Source organism: Necator americanus, chromosome V (assembly GCF_031761385.1).
Source record: "Necator americanus strain Aroian chromosome V, whole genome shotgun sequence".
Lineage (NCBI taxonomy): Eukaryota > Metazoa > Nematoda > Chromadorea > Rhabditida > Ancylostomatidae > Necator > Necator americanus.
Window position 1 is genome coordinate 17,717,470 of NC_087375.1, and position 19,551 is coordinate 17,737,020.

Here is a 19,551-nt window from a genome sequence, read left to right on the forward strand (position 1 = left end):
TTTTTTCTTTTTGAAAAAAGACAAACAAATAACAGATTAAGGAGTTTTATGGAAGAAAAAAATTGAATCTTGTTTTCAGGCCGCACATTTGTCAGAGCTAAATTCTTGAAAAATATTTGAAATCGGCACCTCATTTGCTTCCGAATGGTATTTTCAAAATTTGATTCTACCCACTCCCAAGAATTCCGACGGTTTGCGACGGAGTTAGTAACTGTATTGTATTTGCACAGGCCTTATCCTCATATACTGCCTTCTGAGTAGTGCTAAGAAACAACATGGGGGGCAGCCGTATTGCACAGAGCGCTGCGAGTGGAATGAAGTCATTAATAGCAGAGAAGCACTCATTTTTATTATTCATGGACGAAAATCCGACGACAATTCAGAACCTTTCTAATGCGTTCCTAACATAGATTTCTGCCCCGTTGGCTAAAATCTTGCTTTGTTTCACACTCATTTCCATCATGCATTTCATTCTTAAGCGGCACCAATGGTGTCATAGGACGTCCACGTTTTTAAAAGCCAAATGATCTTAGATGTACAAGCTCAAGATCATTCCAGTTTCTCCAATACAAATAGCTTCTCACGCTATGCATCCTATATGGTAGATTACTCCGGGCTTAGCACAATCTCCAGTCTTACAGTATGTACGAGCAACGCAGCATTCCGATATACAGTGCTTGTCGCAGATACTATTATTAAAAGAAAGAAAACAGGAAGAAAGTTGGAGGCTAAAATGAAAAGATGGGTCGTTTCGCCTCAGTCAAGACGATCCACTTTAGATTGGCCTTTTTCGAGGCTCCTCAGTAGCGAAGGATATATATATATATATATATATATATATATATAGTTAGTACATGCTGATATATACATTTATATCAGTATGTATGGACTTCAGACTTTCTGTGGCGTTCACTTCACTCGCCTTCAGTAATCAATAAAAATTGAAGGTAGTGGCATTGTCTCAAGAGGTAAACCTTTATTATAGAAAAAGCGCTTTCCTGAAAAAAATAATTTAAGCATGATGAGGAAGATAGCAAATACTAAATGCAGATGCACCACATTGGAAGAGTAGTCAAATTTGATTTTACAAATATGTTCATTGCCACCAAAATTTGAAAACAACCTTCGAAAACAGTCTGAGACAGTCAAAACATCAGTCGAAACGTCCGACTAACGCCGGACTTCAGAATTTCTGTGGTGTTCGCTTCGCTGGCTTTCTCTGACCAGGAAAAATTAATAGTATGTAGTTGCATTTTCGGTAAAATTAGAATTGTGTTTTCCTAACAACACCTTCTTCCTTTTATTAAATTAGACGAACGATTTCATCTTTTTTTTTCTCTAAACAGAAGATTTCTACATTTGGAGCCCACTTTGGTTTCAAACTCTCCTTCGACTAGAATATAATATAGACACAATTTGAAAGCAGATACTACTCGAGGTATAAGTTTTCTTCAAGTTTCCCCCCCCCCCCCCAAATGTATAACAAAATGATGTTTTAATGTAAGACGACGTGAACAACGTCGTTTTTCTGATAAGGAAAACGTCCCAGGTCAGATCGTGTAAACTGTTGGCTACTATTTGGGAAGCCTGCATGTGTACTTCCATTTTCTGAAGAGGGCATGTTACCAACATGATGGAAAGGTGCAACGAAATAAACACGCGGATGAATCATAGGTGTACAACGTGGCATGTGCAGTGGACATAGATATTGAAGGTTGCAATGCCTCATTTACCTTTTGCGACATGCATACGAAGTTACTGCGGGATTTTACTGCACCTTTGTGGTGTCGGCGCAACAATTCGAAACCGTTAGACTTGTCTTCCTCTCTTTTTGGAATTTTGTGGCACAGAGACAAACACACATACACATGCATACACACCTCATATTCATTGACCAATAAAACTAATAGCTGTGCCATTTTCTCTAAAATTGGAATTGTGTTTTTCTAACCTTCTTCTTTTCTTATAAAATTAGGCAAAATATTTCATAGCCTATATTCCAAATGTCCCACTTCTGCATTTGAAGAACATTCAAACTTCAGCTTAAAAAAACTCCTTCGATACTATTTGCAGTACAAACAGAATTTGAAAACTACTAACTTTCTCAAGAAGCCATGTTACTAATATGAGGCAAACGTGCAAGGAAATGGATACGCGAAGAAGTCGTAGAGATGCGAGCAACACGTGCAGTGTACACGATGAAACGTACACCATGAAACGGTCCACAATTTCTCGTTCACCTCATCCAGGAATTCGACGTCCTGAGACAAGTCTTATCCCATTTTATAGCTTTCTAGTGCCGGGACATCAATTCGACACCGTGACCTGTCGCACCTCATTCTGGAATTCCGTTTCACACACACAGAGACATAGACACACACATGATGGAATAATCCCCTTATTATATGACATGGTCATGATTATATTGGTATCGAAGGAGTGTTCGAAGCTGAAGTTTAAGTGTTCTTCAAATGTACAACTGGCCCGTTTAGCAAGAAAACTATGAAATCTTTCGCCTAAATTTATATAAAAAAGGGAAGTAATGTTAGAAAAACAAAATTGGGTTTTCACCAAAAATGCCTCTACTAAACTGAACCCAACCCTACGGTAGACAACAAGTTTCGAGTGTTCGCAACATCGGTGTACTCCGTTTTGGAGCGTTTCTCGAAAAAACGCGTAAATTTCAATCTCTCTGTTGCGCAACGCCGAGGTCTACGAGGGATTCGCAATCTTATCACAGCTGGAGAGATCAAGGTCTCCGTTAGTGACAAGGGAGGCGAATTTGTTGTTCTATCACGTGAACTAGACAAGGCGATAACGAGACAGCATCTTGAGGATGACAGTCTATATGTCCCATCCTCCGCCAATGAGTTTAGAAAGCAATATCGCCGTCTAAACAGGGTTTGGGTAGAAACAGCTGGAACAACACAGCTGGCTACCAAAAAACCTTATTACACGTCTCAAGAACGACTTACCCGCATGCCCAGTCCTATACACGCTAATCAAAACTCACAAGCTCTCTGAAAATGGCCTCGCTTCCAAAAATCGAATGATCCACGTGACTTTAAAGAGAGACCTATCATTAGTGGTATCAGGGGCCCCACAGATAGAATTTCCTGGCTGCTCAGCATAATCCTAAATCAGCTGCTCAAATATGTCCCTGCCCACCTCAGCAGTTCTAAGAACTTCCTAAAACATCTCCGCATCTACCTCGTTTGTGCGTGAATGTGTAGTAGAGACTTTTGACGTTACGTCACTCTATACGAACGTTTCAAACGGTGTAGCGATGCAGGCTGTTCACGAACTGCTCACGCAGCGCCAGGCTCCATTGAACCTAAATGGATTAAGCATTAGGCAGATCATGACATTGATAAATGAATGCCTGAATTGCTCTATTTTCCGATGGTCGGGACAGTACTACCGACAGAGGCCTAGCTATGGGACAAAGGCTGGCACCCACTCTCGCCATTGTTTTCATGGCCAAGATCGAAAAGCCTATAATAGACCGAAAACCACTGCTGTATTATCGTTACATAGACGATTGTTGCGTCGTCTGCTCAACACAAGCAGAACTAGACACGTGCTTCAATCTTCTCAATCAGCAGTGTTCGCACATTAAGTTCACAAAGGAGAGACCTATGGACAACTGGTTGGCTTTCTTGAATGTGCACATTTACTTGCAGAATGGAGTATGTAAGACTAAGTGGTACCGAAAACCCAGTAGCAAAAATATCTTAATCCACTATCTTTCAGCGCATCCCAGCAAAATGAAAAAATCTGTCATAGGTAACATGTACAGCACGACTGCAAGAGTCTCGTCGAGTAGCCAGGAAAAAACATGGTTTGTAAATCTGGCCCATAAAGTAGCAGTATCCAATGGGTACCCAGCTGGAGATGATGCTACCCGGCAAGCACGACATCCCTCTCGAAGATCCAACGTAGTGGATAGCCCAGAAAAGATCCCTTTGTGTTTACCTTATATATCTGATGATATGAGCAGAGCGGTACGGGGCTGTCTACAAAAAGCGTTTCTAGAGAATGACGTGAGATTTGTGGAAATACCTCCAGCAAACCTCAAGGGTCAACTGGTACGTAATCGTGCATATGATCGGCTCTGCACAACTCCCAACTGCGTGGTTTGCTCGTATTGCAGAGAGGGTGATTGCATGGTATGAGGAGTAGTGTATCGTATCACGTGCAGGTTGTGCGGTGACGATTTTATAGGGGAAACGGGACGTCCTCTGTGTATCAGGGTCAAGGAGCATTTATATGGACTCGTAAAATCTAAAACCTTCACCCCACTTGGAGCACGCCTTAGAATATACCATCCAAACTCCGAAGTAGAGGTAGAAGTTCGTATATTATCCTGTGAGTCCGAGATCACAGCACGCAGAACACTAGAGGATTTTTGGAAAACCGGCAAAAGTCCAAAAATGAACAAGAAGGATGAGTGCATTGTTATGACAAACGAGTTATCCCCATATCAAGACCTATGCGGGTTTTGATCTACGGGCGGGCCGTGAGGTCCCTATATAAAAATCCTTGTGACTCGTAGCTGTGGTACGTGGTGGTCTGCTGCGTTAACAAGTGTAGCTAATGAGGTAAGAACTAGCCAATGTGTTGCTGTTTGAGTTTGCCGTTTGGATGCTTTCGGTAGGGTGATGAGGCGCTTGAGGGGATAAATCACTAATGGCTTTGATTTTTCCAGGCTCTGACGAAGGCAATAGCGCCGAAACGTTAGCCGTTGTTTAATAAAGGCGATCAATAACAATCTTGGCTACAGCTCAGGAAAATCAATTTAAAACTACGTTTCAACACGCTGAGATTCAAAGACAATTGAACATGGGCAATGCCTCTACTATTAATTTCCGTTGATCAGTGAAGGCGAGCGGAGCGAACGAATACCAGAGAAAGTCTGAGGTTTGGCTTTAGCCGCCGTTCGGGCTCGTATATATATATATATATATATATATATATATATATGCTGCGGTAGTTCAAATCTTGTTTCATCCTTCTGAGTGTTTCTCGCGATCGTCTAGATTACTCGTCATCGTTGGTTGAATGACTGCGCACGTCTTGAGCGCCCACAGGATATGTTACAGTAATCCATGGGAAAGGAGTTGAATGCTGATATAACCGGAGAGGCTACCAGGCATGACCTGAGAATGCTCCCAATTCTTCTTACCTCAGTAATACCCACTACTTCTCCAGTATACGCCTCTTCTATCGCAAATATAGTAACCTCATAGTTGGTAGAGAAGCAAGTAAACATTAGGTCTAAGTAGGCATTTCTAGTATTAAATATTAACATATGCAAACGCAAGTAACTTGGATTGGCTTATAGCAGGGACAGGACACAGCTAGATACCTAGGTGCTTTAGTGAAAGTGGGTTTAACTGAATCATCAGTGAGAAACCGTAGGAATACATACGTGTGAGAACAGGATAAGACGACAGTCGCAATAGCGCTAGAGTTGTGCTTGCGGAGCCCCGCAAAATTAAGCCACTGGAGTTAATTATATGTTAGCACCAGGAAGTAGAATCGTAGGAAGTAATAAATAAAATAGTAGCAAATAATAGATAGAGAAACTCAAAGGACAGCTTGTGGCCGTAGAAATTGCGCTGAGACACATGCACACAGCTGCAAAGATAGTAGCTGTTCATGCGATATAATGTGGGACCTTTGACTCTGACAGTGAGAAGGTGATGACCATATTATTTTATGTTAACATGATTTGGAGAGGAAGAGAATCCTGCACAGTACTTCGAATAGTGCTATCAATAGGGTATAAACAACTGAACAAAGTTTGAATAATATTTTAATGATATTTTTTCGAGCGTTATTCATTTGTGCAGATCTACAAAACTACAGCAGCTCTTTTGATTATGTATTAGAAATTAACGGAGGGTGACCAACACATAAAACGTTCGAGGTTTTATTCATCGTAGAGCGAAGCAGAAGCACACAAAAAAAAAAAGTCCGGCAGCCCGGCGTTATCTGGAGTATGAACAGTACAACGGCCTCACTTCAGCTGTCTATATCGGTTATCTACATATATATACATATGTATATAAATATATATCTGTATATATATGTACATATATACATATATCGGTTGTGCTACCCACCTCCACATTCAATTCAAGATTTTAGTAAATGAAAAACTGTTGAGGTGAACTATAACGTAGTAAACCTATTTTTCAATTGTGACCTGGTTCTTTAACTTGTAAAAGCGTAAATTATGTTGTCGGCAAGACAGATCTGAGATGTAGCGAGCTGGTTTTGATCTACGATGTAGAAAATCTGAATCTGAGAACGAAGGCAGTTCCAAGTCCTCAGTTTATTTCCGGTGTCTAGCAGTTTTTACTCTACGTATAATATTGTCGATTTCATGGACAAGAGGGCTCAATTATTTGAGTTTGAGTTTAAAGACACAAATCGTACTGCGTCTCACTGGAGGATTGTATGTACACAGATCTTTCGATGATCTTTCGATCCTAACCGCTACATAGGCTACCGGTTAGGATCGAGGGAGGACCTTTGCTCGCACCATTCTCGCTGCAGTTCGCGATGGTACCAACTGATGTCCAACCGCCTTCTCGCCGCTCCGAGCGCAGTCGCTAATCGAACTGCACTGTGCTTCATGTTCTTTTTGACTCTATTATAGCTAGCCTACGCGAATAGATCAGAAACGTCATACGTCCCGCGTTATAAGTGAGATTCGAACACAATAATTATATGTGAGAAACCAATAACTGCCGTGTTGCAACGTCTCGATCGGTTCCCTATCTATGTTCAATGTACAAATTGGTCGTAAATACAAATATAAACAACTACAAGTAACTTCCTGTTAGGTTTGATCATTTACAAATACAATCTTACTTTAATTGAGCTCACTCATGATCGTACAGATACTCTGTGCAAAAGTTGCTAACTAGAAGAATTTTTATTACATGTATAAAATTTAATTGCATTTGCAACCTCTAGCAAACGTTCTTCCTAAAGAATCGAGTAGTATTTATGCCAAGTTATAATTTTCCTTGATACTGTCTGTCCGCCATAAAATGACTTAACCGAGTAAGCTTTTGTCGGCATAAACAGATACTGGCGTGTCTGGAACCTTTGACTCTTCTGGCAGCAGTCTCTCTGGAGAGCTTCCATTCGATGATAAATCCGTTGTTAGAGTTATGCTCCTTTTTGATGTTTTCTCTTCGTTTACATTATCGTCATATTCGACAAGTAGCTCCGAAAGTACCTTCGAGCTACGTTGTGTTGGTTGCGGCAACACATCAGATTCTTCTGCAATAGGTGTCTTGTTCACAGGAGCTAGTTCTTCTTCGAAATCATCACGTCTTTCTTTATCTAATTCGAACTCTAAATTCATCCGCCACGCACGAATATGAGCGGCCCGAGCGAGGCGACGATCATACTGAAAAAACAGCACGATTTTTTTTCCGTTCTTCAAAACTGTTCCCTTTACTGTTTGTAACGAAGTTTCCGTTATTTAGTTTTGCGAAGAGCAGTAAAAGTTTTGAGGAGGGTTGGGACAGCACCCCCTAAGTGTCATTCCAGAACTCTTGCAGCTAACGAATGGTTGGTGACTCGTCGAAAAAACGGACATTTGAGGACTAGGATCAGAATCAGTGGCGCTTCTCTCCCTGTTCTGGTCGAGAAAAAAAAAGAGAAAAAGAATGGAAAAAAGGAGATGTGCAACACTACGTGTCTGCGTTTTGAACATGTACGTAAAATATTTTCTGTGTACACGTATACGCTCACGGAATTTGCACACTCGGGACTACGATCTACTCTTACCTCAAATGAAGCGTAGATGAAAGGAGAAATTGTCATTGCAGTGACACAGCAGCACAAACAGATCCCGCTTGCCAACTAAAATAGCGAAACATTCTCTCTCATTACAACAGAAGAAAAATTCTCCAAGAACACTCACAAGTATGAAGAATCGTTTGATTCGTGTGATTCGTTCCGCACATCCTTCAAGATTGTCAATTTTACATTCACCGTTCTCGTGATGTGTAGAAGTCGGACAAAAAAATGTTGTACCGTTGGAAAGAAGAGATCCATTTAGAGAGTCCTGAATTACGTTTGCGGTTACTTGTTAAGTGATATCAATAGGTATCCGACGCCGGTGGACAAAAGTTAATAGTTGGAATTAGATGTGTTAAAAAGTTTCTTTTTTTTATAAAATAAGGCAAAGCAGCCAAACGGTCAACTAATTGAAATGACCATCACAAAACTTCAAGAAAAAAAAAAAGAATTTAGAAAACCAAAAATTTGATGTTGACGGTAAAATGAGGAAGAAGAAAAATAGGCGACATCAAACTATAGCGCGGTCCCATAAGAACGCTCCCGCCCATTGGCACCGGGGTATCTGGCGCCCTTCACACCTACCCATTTTATAGCTTCTTACCTTCGAGGCATTAACTCGACGCCGGTGGACCCGTCGCACCCCTCATTTTGAATTTCGTGACTGACACACACACACACACACACACACACAGACACACGTGACAGAATAAGCCCGTTATTATATAGTAGATCATGATTCTTTTGGGGGTTTTAAATCATTCTCAACTAAGCCCATCCTTGAAAGAATTCGTTTCATTCAGAATTTCTCCAGGATTCATAAAAGGAAAGATGTATCATCTCGGGTTTCATTGCAATGTATTTTTGCAAAAAAGATGGATACTTAGAACTACTTTTAAAAGAAGAAGACTCTAATATCACGTGGTTTCTATCAGTTTAAACTTGGATTTAGGAGCCATAAGAACTCAGATTCTGTGCACATTCTTAAGATTAGAAAATGATCGCAAATTACTTTGAGATAACAGCACCTGGAGAAATACTTTGGGTGGGCTTACATATAAGAATGTTTACCTTTACCTTACTCTACAAAACAGTCACACCGCTGTTTCTTGCGAGCTACTCTTTTTTTGGAGTACAGATAGAAAGAAATTTCGAATTTTTCAACTTTTTTGGATTTTTCCCTTCTAAATTTAGACAGAATCATACATTCCAGAAAGGAAAAATTCTGTAAATGAGGATGTCCTTAGCCCTTCTATCCCGGTATACGGGTGGCTTTTGGAAATGCCGTTCCGTTCACCTGGAATGGGAAAATCTGCTTATATCCCGAGTTTTGCTCGAGCACCTAACAGTGCATTATTTTGAATAAAGCCTATTAGCGCGCAGTGACTTCGGTAAAGCGAGTAAATCGCTGCTAAATAAATTGTATTTTGTGGGCGAGAATTTTCCATAACAGTGTGTATATGCTCCAGTTTCCAAACTTTAGATGGATCAACATGGGAAAAACGAAATTTTTTCAATCTCTGTCTCATCCGAATTCCAAAAACTGAGAGAGCATACCTTCTCTATGAAATGCTATTAAGAATATTTCTCAAACTGCTCCTATCACAAAGGATCTTTGTGATCTCCCAGACTTGACAATTTACGTAGAATGTTAGCTTTTTTGCCATTCAATTTCAAAGAAACCCTTCTCTAAACTGCTGAAAACTGTCTAATATTTAAACCTTTATCTTTAAGGAGTAGTTTCGTGTCTCTATCTCAGTTGCAAAAATTTGCGTTAGCAGCGTATCGAACCTGGGCGGTCCCATTATGGCATTATCAAAACAAAATGTTGGTTTTCTCCTTTTTCTTTTCCGTGGTTCGACTAACCATGATTATGAAGATCTACTCAGTTTAGTATGAAAATCATTTTCAGCCTTTTTCTGTGTGGCGCTTCCTCTATTAATATCTAACATTTGCTAACAAATAGTGAGACAATGCTTAATAGAAGCGTTTTGGCAAGCATACTCTGCCCTAATTTCCCGATGCCCACATCCATATTTAGCAGAGGTGGTGTACGGAAAACGAGCACAGCACTAACATACCAAATAATGCAGATGTGAAAATATCTTTTAAAAAGGATTTTTTCTTTCCATCTCTTGTGTGATAGAAAAAAACCACTTGCGTTTAAATCCAATTTCGGGATTCTAGCGGTATGGGGACTCCGAAAACCAGGCGACCCTTATAGAAAACTGTTACTACATCAAAATAGAGAATGACTACTGGTTTGATCGCCACGTATACAAGTGTGATTGCTATCTGGTCGCAGTGGCACTGCTTGAATTGAAGCCAATAAGGCTCTAGAATGTACGTTTTGAAAAAGGATAGCCATATAACCTGTACGGTTACATAGCTCAGAATTCCCATATGTTCCAAAAGATGCTCATCGGCAGCACAACACCATAACCTAGAACACCATGTGAGGTCAACTGCCTGAAGGGAGCCTTGGAAACAACGATTCGTTTAGCAACGCTAAACTGCCGAACACTATCGAGTGAACTCCAACAAACATTTCTGTGTTTGCTGCGCTACAAAATCACGCATCAGAAATCGGCCTTTCATCATCAGAGAACAGAAGAATAGAATAGAATAGAATAGAAGAATACACTATTTATTGCGACGATGTTGATGAAAAGAAGACAGAAGGCTGCGCAATAACGGGTGTAACGCAACAACGACTACAAGAAGCTGGTGTAAAAATTTGGCTCAACGTCGTCTAGATTCGCATTTTTACGATCGCGGGATAGCAGAGAACGTGAACTCTAAACACCATCATCACTGCCCTTGCACCTAAGGAAAATTTTCGCCTTCTAAGATAAACTCAATGCGCTGCCAGCTACGAGGTGGTCATTGTCGGAAGCCACGCGACCACGAAAGGGAAGAAAAGAATTAGGAAATCCAATGTGCTGGGAAAATAGCATTATACAGTGGTCAGACAACGGTTAACGGTATTGTCTTGTCGACTTATGTGAACAAGCGGGGATCACCATTGATTCCACGTTCAAGAGGAATTATCGATGCCATAAGTTCACGTGGCGAGAGATCCATTTTGACGTCTTAAGAGCAGCGCAAGCGGAAGATGAGAACTACTGAACGTCAGGTTGACTACGTCCTGGCGAAAAACGTCAGTTAGTCAATACATCAAAATCTGGAACCGTTGTAATTCGCTTTCTACACTGGTCAAAGTCAACTTTTACAACTTCACGACAGGGTTCCATAAGAGAAGCAAAGAATTTCTTCTTCAACCGAATATCGACATAGGATGTCCGAAAGACGAGGTAATTAGAACAAAATTCTGCCACTGTGTGTCTATTCATGTTACAATACGGAACAGAATACTTTACTTTGCAGATTAGTTCACAAAGTGTATTCAGAACGCCGCTAAAAAAACGCTCCCGGTTCTAACGATGAGAACGAAGTTTGCTTTTGCATTTGTGGGAACAGTTCCACGTTTAATCCTGTATGTGCCGCGATTTCAACCAGGAAAATTGCGTCGTCAACTTCAAAAAGAGCGCGAAAACGAACGGAGGTCAAGAGCGAAGGAATTTGAAAAGGCGTAAGAAGATAAGAACACGAGTAAAGTGTATGCTTTACTTAGTATTGCTTCAAGATGAGAAGGTGTTTACTAGTCCTCAACACTGGCCATGTGATGACTTGCGGTTGAGCTATCCCAAGAATTTGGAAGGATCCCTCCAAAGGATGCTTGAGTTCCTAGGGTAGAGGGAATGAAGAAGTTTAGTCGGAGGTTGATGTGGTGTGCCGACTAAACACGTGAGAACTATCAACATTTTGCACAGTGGTCGAAGGTAATAAAAGAAAGTAGTCTTTCGTTTTTTTAGTCACATTTTGAGCAAAGCTCCAAATCGCCTTTTTCCACGTGTTCTGAGAAGTCTGTCGGGGTCAAGCTGGAAATGCGCACCCGGCCGAAAGCACGAGTTCAAAAAATGAGGTGGTGAAGGAGAGCCAGAGAATCACAGCCACAGCACTCGGTACCAACAGGCAAATTAGACGAGACATCAGATTTCACAGCATGTGGAACAGCAGCGAATAGATCGACGCTGTGCATGCTCTTGCTGAAGATCGAAAAACCAGAGTTATACTAAATGACGACGCACATCTGCGTAAATGCGGACAATTGCGTCGGGCGATTATTTCACCCAACGATTACATCCAGTGAGTCAGCCATCTCTAGAATCCAAACACTGCTAATATTTCAGCCTGATGGGAATTATAGCTGATTCTAGGAAGGATTCTCTATCATTTATTAATCCATAGTCTTCATCTCAGATGACGATGGAGTGGTAAGAGAGCGCAGACAGCGATAACGAATATGCAGAGGATTTTGGCGAAGAATTTTGATGTTCAAATCAATCGTCGAAAGTAAGGACAGAGATGGTCGATATGGAGTCGAATAAGAAAACGATGACCAATATGGGAAGAGAAGGATGATTAATTCCATAATCCACACAGTAAACTGAGAAAAGAGCTTGTTTAAACGAAACCAACACCAGTCGATTGGTGGTTAGTCGTTCACAGTCTTGAAAATGAACCAACTTGTGCTCCACACCGATTATCGGCAAACAATCCTTTAAAACAGGGATCGTTATATACTCTGTGCCTTCTGCTGTAGGGAATCACTATTCAGACTCGATTCTGAAAGTGATAAAAGTGCTAAGGTGCAAACAAGCGAAGCAGTTGAGGCATAACTAAGAGGGTATGAAGGTCTCGATGTACCAAGGAAGCTAAGAGCTAGACGCTGTAGAAACTGGGGAACACGATGTTACCACTTGGGAACTGCGAAAGAAGCACGACTGTAGCGTTAAGGAGTAGCAGTTAGAGAGCAGATTTACCTGGTACACCGAACTTGTTCGCCATTCTTCCTTGCTCCTTAAGCCACAGCAACAAAAAGCATTTTGTACAAGCAGCACAGTATTCAGCGATTTCTCCTGTGTTCAGTAACAATATTTTTGTCTAGTTTTAGTGACGTTCTGCTATTTTTAGGGAATATTTACAGGCACTTCACTCGAATTCGCACCAGTGAGAACAACTACAAATGCATCATTCACTTCACGGCCCAACTTAGATGCATATGGAGTAATCGCCGACAAATAAAGATATATTCCTGAAGTATACAGGGAAAGATCTAGGATAATGCCTGACAATTCTGGTTTCACACCTGATATAAAGAATGGAATTGCGAAGATCCAGTTAAAGGCAAACACCATTACCACAAACCGTTTCTTTCTCTTCGTGTGCTGAATAATATGGATTGTAAATCTTAACGTCCTCAAAAATGCTTCATATTTTAAGGCGACAATTATCTCTTGGAAAATTCCTTAACATAGCGACAACCTTCAATAAATACTTACCTTTTTCAGTCCATATACAAATAGTATGATATTAAACAGCATTGACGGTACAAGTAGAACTACGAGTAATATATCAAACAAGTACGGGTAGTCACTATCAAAAATTGTAAAAGAAGCAGGACCATTCAGCGACCTGACAGCTTCGTAAAGAACTGAAATTAGCGAAAGGTGTACGCTTGTTGAGTTTGTTTGAGTTCAATCATTTTGGAACCAAGTAGTCGATTCTGTGGAAGTCAACAATGAGGTGAAATTGACTTCATAGCTCTGCTTTGTTCATGTTTCTGATGCACTCATGATTGGTGGCTATCTCTAAGAAAAAATTTCAATCGACTTTGCTGAAAAATCTACAGCGTTTTTCAGGTGCAGCTGACAATCCTCGCAAAGTCGGCCTGGAAAAGCGGAAACACGTCGTCCGCATGATGCAACTGCGGATAGCAGGAAGCCAAATTAGTTTTCGACGAAGCGCAGGGCGGAGGCGGCGCAAGGGGTGGAGCGTTGCAACAGATGGCGTCGTACAAAACAGCATTCTGCAGGCGGCTGTTTGCAGTGATGGAGGGAGAGATGAGCGGGAACACCCAACACGTTTTTACGACAATTACAAACTCTTCTTACCTGAATATTGCAAGCATAGTTGAATAACAATAAGGGTAAGTAATAAAGTTCGCCCTCTCAAAAACATACACCAGGCCAAAATGAGGTAGAAATTTTTATAGCTATCGTGATCAGATTTGTTTTTACTCTATCACTCCCAAACAAACTGATCCCTCTATGTTTAAAGTGAAAATAAAGTAATATGTATCATCTATCGCCATTAGGGTCCTGGTGTGGTCCACAGACGTAGGTCCGGCTTGGTCGGTCATCACCATTATTCCACGCTGCACCATTTCGACTGTGAAATGTCTTTAAAGCACGAGTTCGAGATAGATATTTCTGGAAAGGAGAAGGGACATTAAATGGTGCATAACTATATGTGTACTGGGAGCATAAAATGGTTCGACTGCAGCACGAGAATACCGTTGCCATTGTGATTACTTTTTTTGTTGAGCTGTTCTCTACGAAACTATACCCGGAAATGAGAATCGCCTCTCGTCTAGAAGTATGCACGTGTTGGCCTACCGGCATCCTTTATCACAAGCCATGGCTCAGTTGAACCTGATTAGTAAGAGTTAATAATGACTACCTCCCAATGGAAAAATGAAGCAGTACCAGTGCTGGTCTAACCAATCACATGATTCGGATATTAATTTCATTCTTTCGAATGATCAAGTTCTCAAGTGAGTATGTACTCGAATCTTTTACGATAACTTGAATGATGACTTACAACTAATTAGCATTGAAAAATACAAAATTCAAAGGTCATCAAAAGTCTGCATTATTTTTTCAACAGGGAATGGAAAGAATTGGAAATGAAAGAAATGGACTAGAAAATGCGTTGACTATGAAACACTGTGCCACATGTTCGGTATCGTGAACTGGTGTTGTGTAGCACCATCTGTTATTCAAGTTTACATACGAGATCGAAAGCAAATTTGGCTTCCTTTTTCTTTTTTTGCGATTTCAGGTAGGAGAAGGGGCAAAAAGAGTGTCTATTTTGGAGTCCCCCTTTTCCTGTATCTTGTTTTGCTACGTGTGTGGCATAATAAAAGCCCGTAAATGCGTGGGCGATTTCAATTGCAGAAGTGTATGGAATACAAATGAAATTTCGACTTATCTAGTGCAAAATTTGACCTCCAACAGCAGTTGGCTTTTAGATTTTTCTCGGCGGAACATTACCGAGTAGCTGAACTAGTCCGCATCTTTTCGAGTTGTCAAAGTTTTCCAAAAGTGGCCATTTCCGAAAGTTGAAAAAGGTGGACCTGAATGATTCAATAGTACCCGAATACGGTTATCGGTTCTAGGCTCAGTGGTCACTAACGAGTGATCGTGCTTGAGCGAAAGTGTCAAGAGATCGATTTACTGTTTTTATTAGCCACAAGCAATAATCCGTGAGTTTCACAGAATTTTAACTGATGTCTTAAGCAGCAGCTTAGTGTCGTATTATCTTACATCTTATCTTCTTCTGTTATCTTACACTTATGCGCATTAAAAATGAATAAAACGTTTGCTTCCTGCGATAACATTTACATCGACGGAGAGGATGATTGAGTGATCTACGATCTGACTATCGACGATTGCTGGATCTGAGCAGAACGAACAGTTCGACTTCTAGGCCACTTGCGAGAGGTCGTCTCTCTTTTAAGGTAAGAGGTTAGAAGCACTTAATATTAAATATAATTTTAACGAGATGCTGACGATTTGGGCGCTACAGATCTTCAGGCATGTATTTCTTCACGTTGCTTTTATTGTCATGCTTATTTCCGCAAACTTTTACAAATACTGCAACAAGGGAATCGCTAAATACTAACTTTCTCTCCAATCTAATAGGTAAGTTGGCTGGTTCAAACATTTTCTCGTTTTTCATTGCATCAAGTAATGGTTTTCAGCTTCATTCCGTGGGCCCAATACTATTAACATCACGCAATTTTTAACGACATTGCAGTTACCGGAGTGCATGAAGCAGTGCATTCCGGAAATTGATGGCTTGCTAATGGCGATCTCTAACAGCAATGATACTCGAGATATAACTGAAATTTGCAGGTTTGTTAGGCAGAAAAGTATTTTTGTTTTGCCTGGGTTTTTTTTAGCAAAAATTTCAAAAATGTGTGGTGTACCTCTTTAATGTGTTGTAGCAACAATGATTCCATAGTGGAAACCTCCTCGTTACCTTTTTTGCTACACTTCAAATTAAATTTTGCAATATATACACTATTATATCACGCTGGGATTCTATAGAATTCAGTGGAAAAGTTGTTGCTTTTTAAATTCGAACTTTAATATTTAGTAGCGATTGGAAGTGGTTTTTAATCCATTTTTAACAGCAGGGAGAACGCAAAACCCAGCATACATTAAATCGCTGTTGGTTAGCATCAAAGATAAGGCTATAGAAAACACGATTTTTTTTTAAATAACTTAACATCAATTTTATTTCGCCGCTTTATGGTCAGATGTCGTAGAAAATTGCTCGACCAAAAGCTCAAACAGATCAATCAATGTGAAATGCAGTAGTGAGAGTTCATTTATGAGCAGTTCATGGACCGGTACGTGGGAAGACTTGTTAAGGACGTTGAGGACACTTATTTGATGCACTGCTTGCTTCTCACCAGTCATTACATAGATTATACGAGATGGTATACCTCTGCGATTCTGAATCCCGGAAAGTGCGTTGACTTGAAGGGAGTGGGATTGATCAACAGTAAACACTGCATCTGATGGAGAGTTTCATGTTCAAATTCAAATCAACACTCAGGTTACACGTGTTTGGAGCATCCCATATTTTGCTCTTGACCGATCCTTCTTTCCAGCGAACTTCAATCGTCAACCAATTGCGCTTCCTCCGTCGGTTGTTCGAAGATTTTTGCTGAGGCTGCGGCCAGTGCATTCCAATTTGTCTGCCTGGATAACATCCAATGTAAGATTTTTCCCAACACACCAGATTAAGCTCAAACAACTCCAACTTGGCGATTTTTTTCATTTCCTGTCGTGCAGCATTATTGAAATCGGAATGAATTAAACAAGTGAACGTAAATATCACTTAAAAAATATAACACCTTTCTGGACCTCCTTTATGACGATGCACTTTCAATGTTTTCATATTACATCTACATACTATTCTGTCTTCCAGTAAAAGTGATGTCCATGGATTTTCCTTTGTGCCTTCGTATTTCTCTTACTTAACAGTTCAGCAATATCCGAAACAGTAGAATGTGTGAAGAACGCGGCTCTGGACATTCAACCGGAATGTGAAGCCCATTGCGAGGTACAGGCGAAGATGATTGAAGACGCTTCAAATAACAATATGGAAGCGATATTCGATATGCCTCGAGTCTGCAAGTGAGTAAATTCTCCTTATTTGACATTTACAGGTCTCAAATTGAAGACCACGCAGTCGCAAAACTAGGCTGGAGTTTTATTCACAAATTGGCAGAAACTGTGTTCAGAACGGATGCGTCGTCGTATCTCAAACTGATTGATCAACGCCAAACACTTTACTTTTCCTATCCCTTATAGCTCCACTCGTTGTTTACTGACGTGCTACAAAGAGAAAATAGACAAGAAGTGTCAGATGGGGGAGCAAAACTTGCTGGATACCCTGTTGAGAACGGTGACTCATGGTGAAGGCAAAGGAGTGGAGGAGGCACTGGGTTGGGTGATGCCTGATTATTGTAAGGGCAATGTGAGTGCTGATACTTTTTTCTCATTTATCAATGTGGTTATTGTGGTTATTATCCATCGTTTTCAGAACTCGTTTAAAGCAATTAACAGTGGTTCTTCGGGCAGGCCTCTATCTGTAGGAAAGGTATTGTACATGTATCGAATGTGTTCAGTTGGATGGGTCCCGTCCTTCACAATGTCTGTTTGACTCTCGGTTATTCTTTCTTCTATTCTACCCAGACATAAGTCACTGTGGCATCCTCGCATTTGAACACATTCGAACCAACGACATAAATGTCTTTCTCTGAAAAAAATGAACAGGACAACAAAGTGCTTTCAATGAAATTCAGGCGGCCAGTTCAACTAAGCAAAAGCAAAGCAAATCCTCTCCAAAAACCAAGTCTGGGAGCAAAAGGGAACAAGCTCCTGAGAAGTCTTTTTCCATGAGTGGAGCTAGTGGGAAGAAGGCCGCAGCTGGTTTCACAGAAAGAACTCTAGTAATCGACGGCGAGGTGAACAGCAAGGTTTTTTATTAGGAATTTCAAAGAGAAGGAGACCTTAAACGAACTTTTTTTATTCTGTGACTTGTTAATAGTAGAAAAAACACTCAATGAGAAACTGATTCCCACTGAACAAATGCTTGTGGAATCTCAGCTACAATTTAGTTGCCGTCGGGTGCATTCAGTCGTTGTCGCGACCCGACGCTTCTACTCGCTTGAGCACATTCGGCGCCGGCTACACATCCAACTTTTGCGGATGCATTTTGCATAACATGTATTTTAACTGTAGTACATATCTTGTTCAAGTGTTTTGAAGCAGGAAGAGGTCCAGAAGTAGAATGTTCGTCCAATGCATTCAGATCCGTACACTAAGATATCAACTAATCGATTCGCAAGGTCACCAAGTACCATCTCCTGATTTCGATACGCTTGCAAAAATAATGACTGTGAGTTTCAAATCTAAATGACTTGAGCAGTACATTTTTTGATTGGAATTTGTTTCTTTTTGCAGCAGCAATTTTCAACTTTCTCGTTTCCCTCTAATCGTCCCATGGAAACTGTTATCTTGCCGGCAATGCGATCCGGAAACGATGCTGAGGAACAGCAGAAGAACTCCAGTGGGACAACGCAGTTCTAAAAACAAGGTTTCTTTTACGTTACTCTATCTGAATGTTTAGCCGAATCAGAAAACGAGGAGAGCTTGGATCTGATCGGTGAAGCAATCCATGACTGGCGTTCAGAAGATAGGTCAGAAACTTCTTCCGACGTAGTCGATGTTACCAAGGAAGGAGTTGGGCTTACCATAGGCCTGGTGGTCTTTGTTGCCACTGTCATATACTGGATGTGGGAAACTGCCCGCGACATGAATTAATCTTGCATTTTTTGTTATCCTTCCTCACCTATATCTCTACTAACAAATACTTTGTGAGTACTAAATCTCCGCAAAACGCTGTGATATACTTCTTTAGTCTTTCTAGTCCTAACTGCCTACCTTTGTGCATTAGCTGAACCTGTGTAAAAGCCATTTACAACCATGTGTCAGTTGTACCGCTGTAGCATTTTTTTGTTCTCTTCGTTTTTCTCCACGGTGTCTGTGTAAATAAATCAGATCACCTGTACAGATTTCTTGCTCATCACTTCAGAAGCAGATGAGCAGGCACATGTGCGACCAGTATTGCTTGCTGGCGAAGAAAATAAAGTAGCAAGGAAGATTCAATTGCCCGCTGTCTCGCCATTAATTCCTTCATGCTTAGCTTTCGGCTTTCTCTGCTCGTTTCTCCGGCGTGATTGTGGATTCACACGCCTATTCGAATGACTATATGACATAGGAGCAAATGTAGAGCAGCTGCAGTAGTTCTCCATTGTTTCTGCTTGGCCAGGTGTGGCCATTTGAAAACTAACGAAGAAATTCGAGAGAAGTTATTCTGACATTCATAAAGTGCCTTGCCTGCTTGTTCACGGTTGACGTCCAAGAAATATATCATGTTTGTCTGCGGAAGCGAGATGACTTTTGACGACCGTAATACATCTTCTACTTTTTTGGCTTCGTAATTGTTTCCCGGATACACAGA

The 19,551-nt window shown here is 40.7% G+C and overlaps 3 protein-coding genes across 5 annotated transcripts; 2 read left to right on the plus strand and 1 right to left on the minus strand.

Moving 5' to 3' along the window:
* Positions 1-3,437: 3,437 nt before the first annotated feature.
* On the plus strand, positions 3,438-4,175 carry RB195_014257 (uncharacterized protein; the record flags this gene model as incomplete). Its single annotated transcript, XM_064204436.1, has 1 exon — positions 3,438-4,175. One exon carries the CDS (start codon positions 3,438-3,440, stop codon positions 4,173-4,175), a length of 738 nt encoding a protein of 245 aa, XP_064060317.1.
* A 2,894-nt stretch (positions 4,176-7,069) lies between these two features.
* RB195_014258 (uncharacterized protein) lies at positions 7,070-13,908 on the minus strand (the record flags this gene model as incomplete). Of its 2 annotated transcripts, XM_064204438.1 has the most annotated exons (9): positions 7,070-7,429; positions 7,813-7,887; positions 7,949-7,992; positions 8,062-8,092; positions 12,711-12,806; positions 12,873-12,982; positions 13,037-13,115; positions 13,230-13,381; positions 13,842-13,908. In XM_064204438.1, 9 exons carry the CDS (start codon positions 13,906-13,908, stop codon positions 7,070-7,072), a joined length of 1,014 nt encoding a protein of 337 aa, XP_064060318.1. The 2 variants fall into 2 exon arrangements, with proteins under 2 accessions (XP_064060318.1, XP_064060319.1); XM_064204437.1 differs by having other exon boundaries at positions 7,949-8,092.
* Positions 13,909-14,327: 419 nt separating this feature from the next.
* RB195_014259 (uncharacterized protein) lies at positions 14,328-18,851 on the plus strand (the record flags this gene model as incomplete). Of its 2 annotated transcripts, XM_064204440.1 has the most annotated exons (12): positions 14,328-14,388; positions 15,439-15,469; positions 15,538-15,653; positions 15,713-15,866; positions 16,631-16,737; positions 17,012-17,159; positions 17,337-17,502; positions 17,569-17,625; positions 17,831-17,992; positions 18,340-18,426; positions 18,492-18,597; positions 18,658-18,851. In XM_064204440.1, 12 exons carry the CDS (start codon positions 14,328-14,330, stop codon positions 18,849-18,851), a joined length of 1,389 nt encoding a protein of 462 aa, XP_064060320.1. The 2 variants fall into 2 exon arrangements, with proteins under 2 accessions (XP_064060320.1, XP_064060321.1); XM_064204439.1 differs by lacking the exons at positions 14,328-14,388; positions 15,439-15,469 and having other exon boundaries at positions 15,548-15,653.
* Between the last annotated feature and the right edge of the window lie 700 nt (positions 18,852-19,551).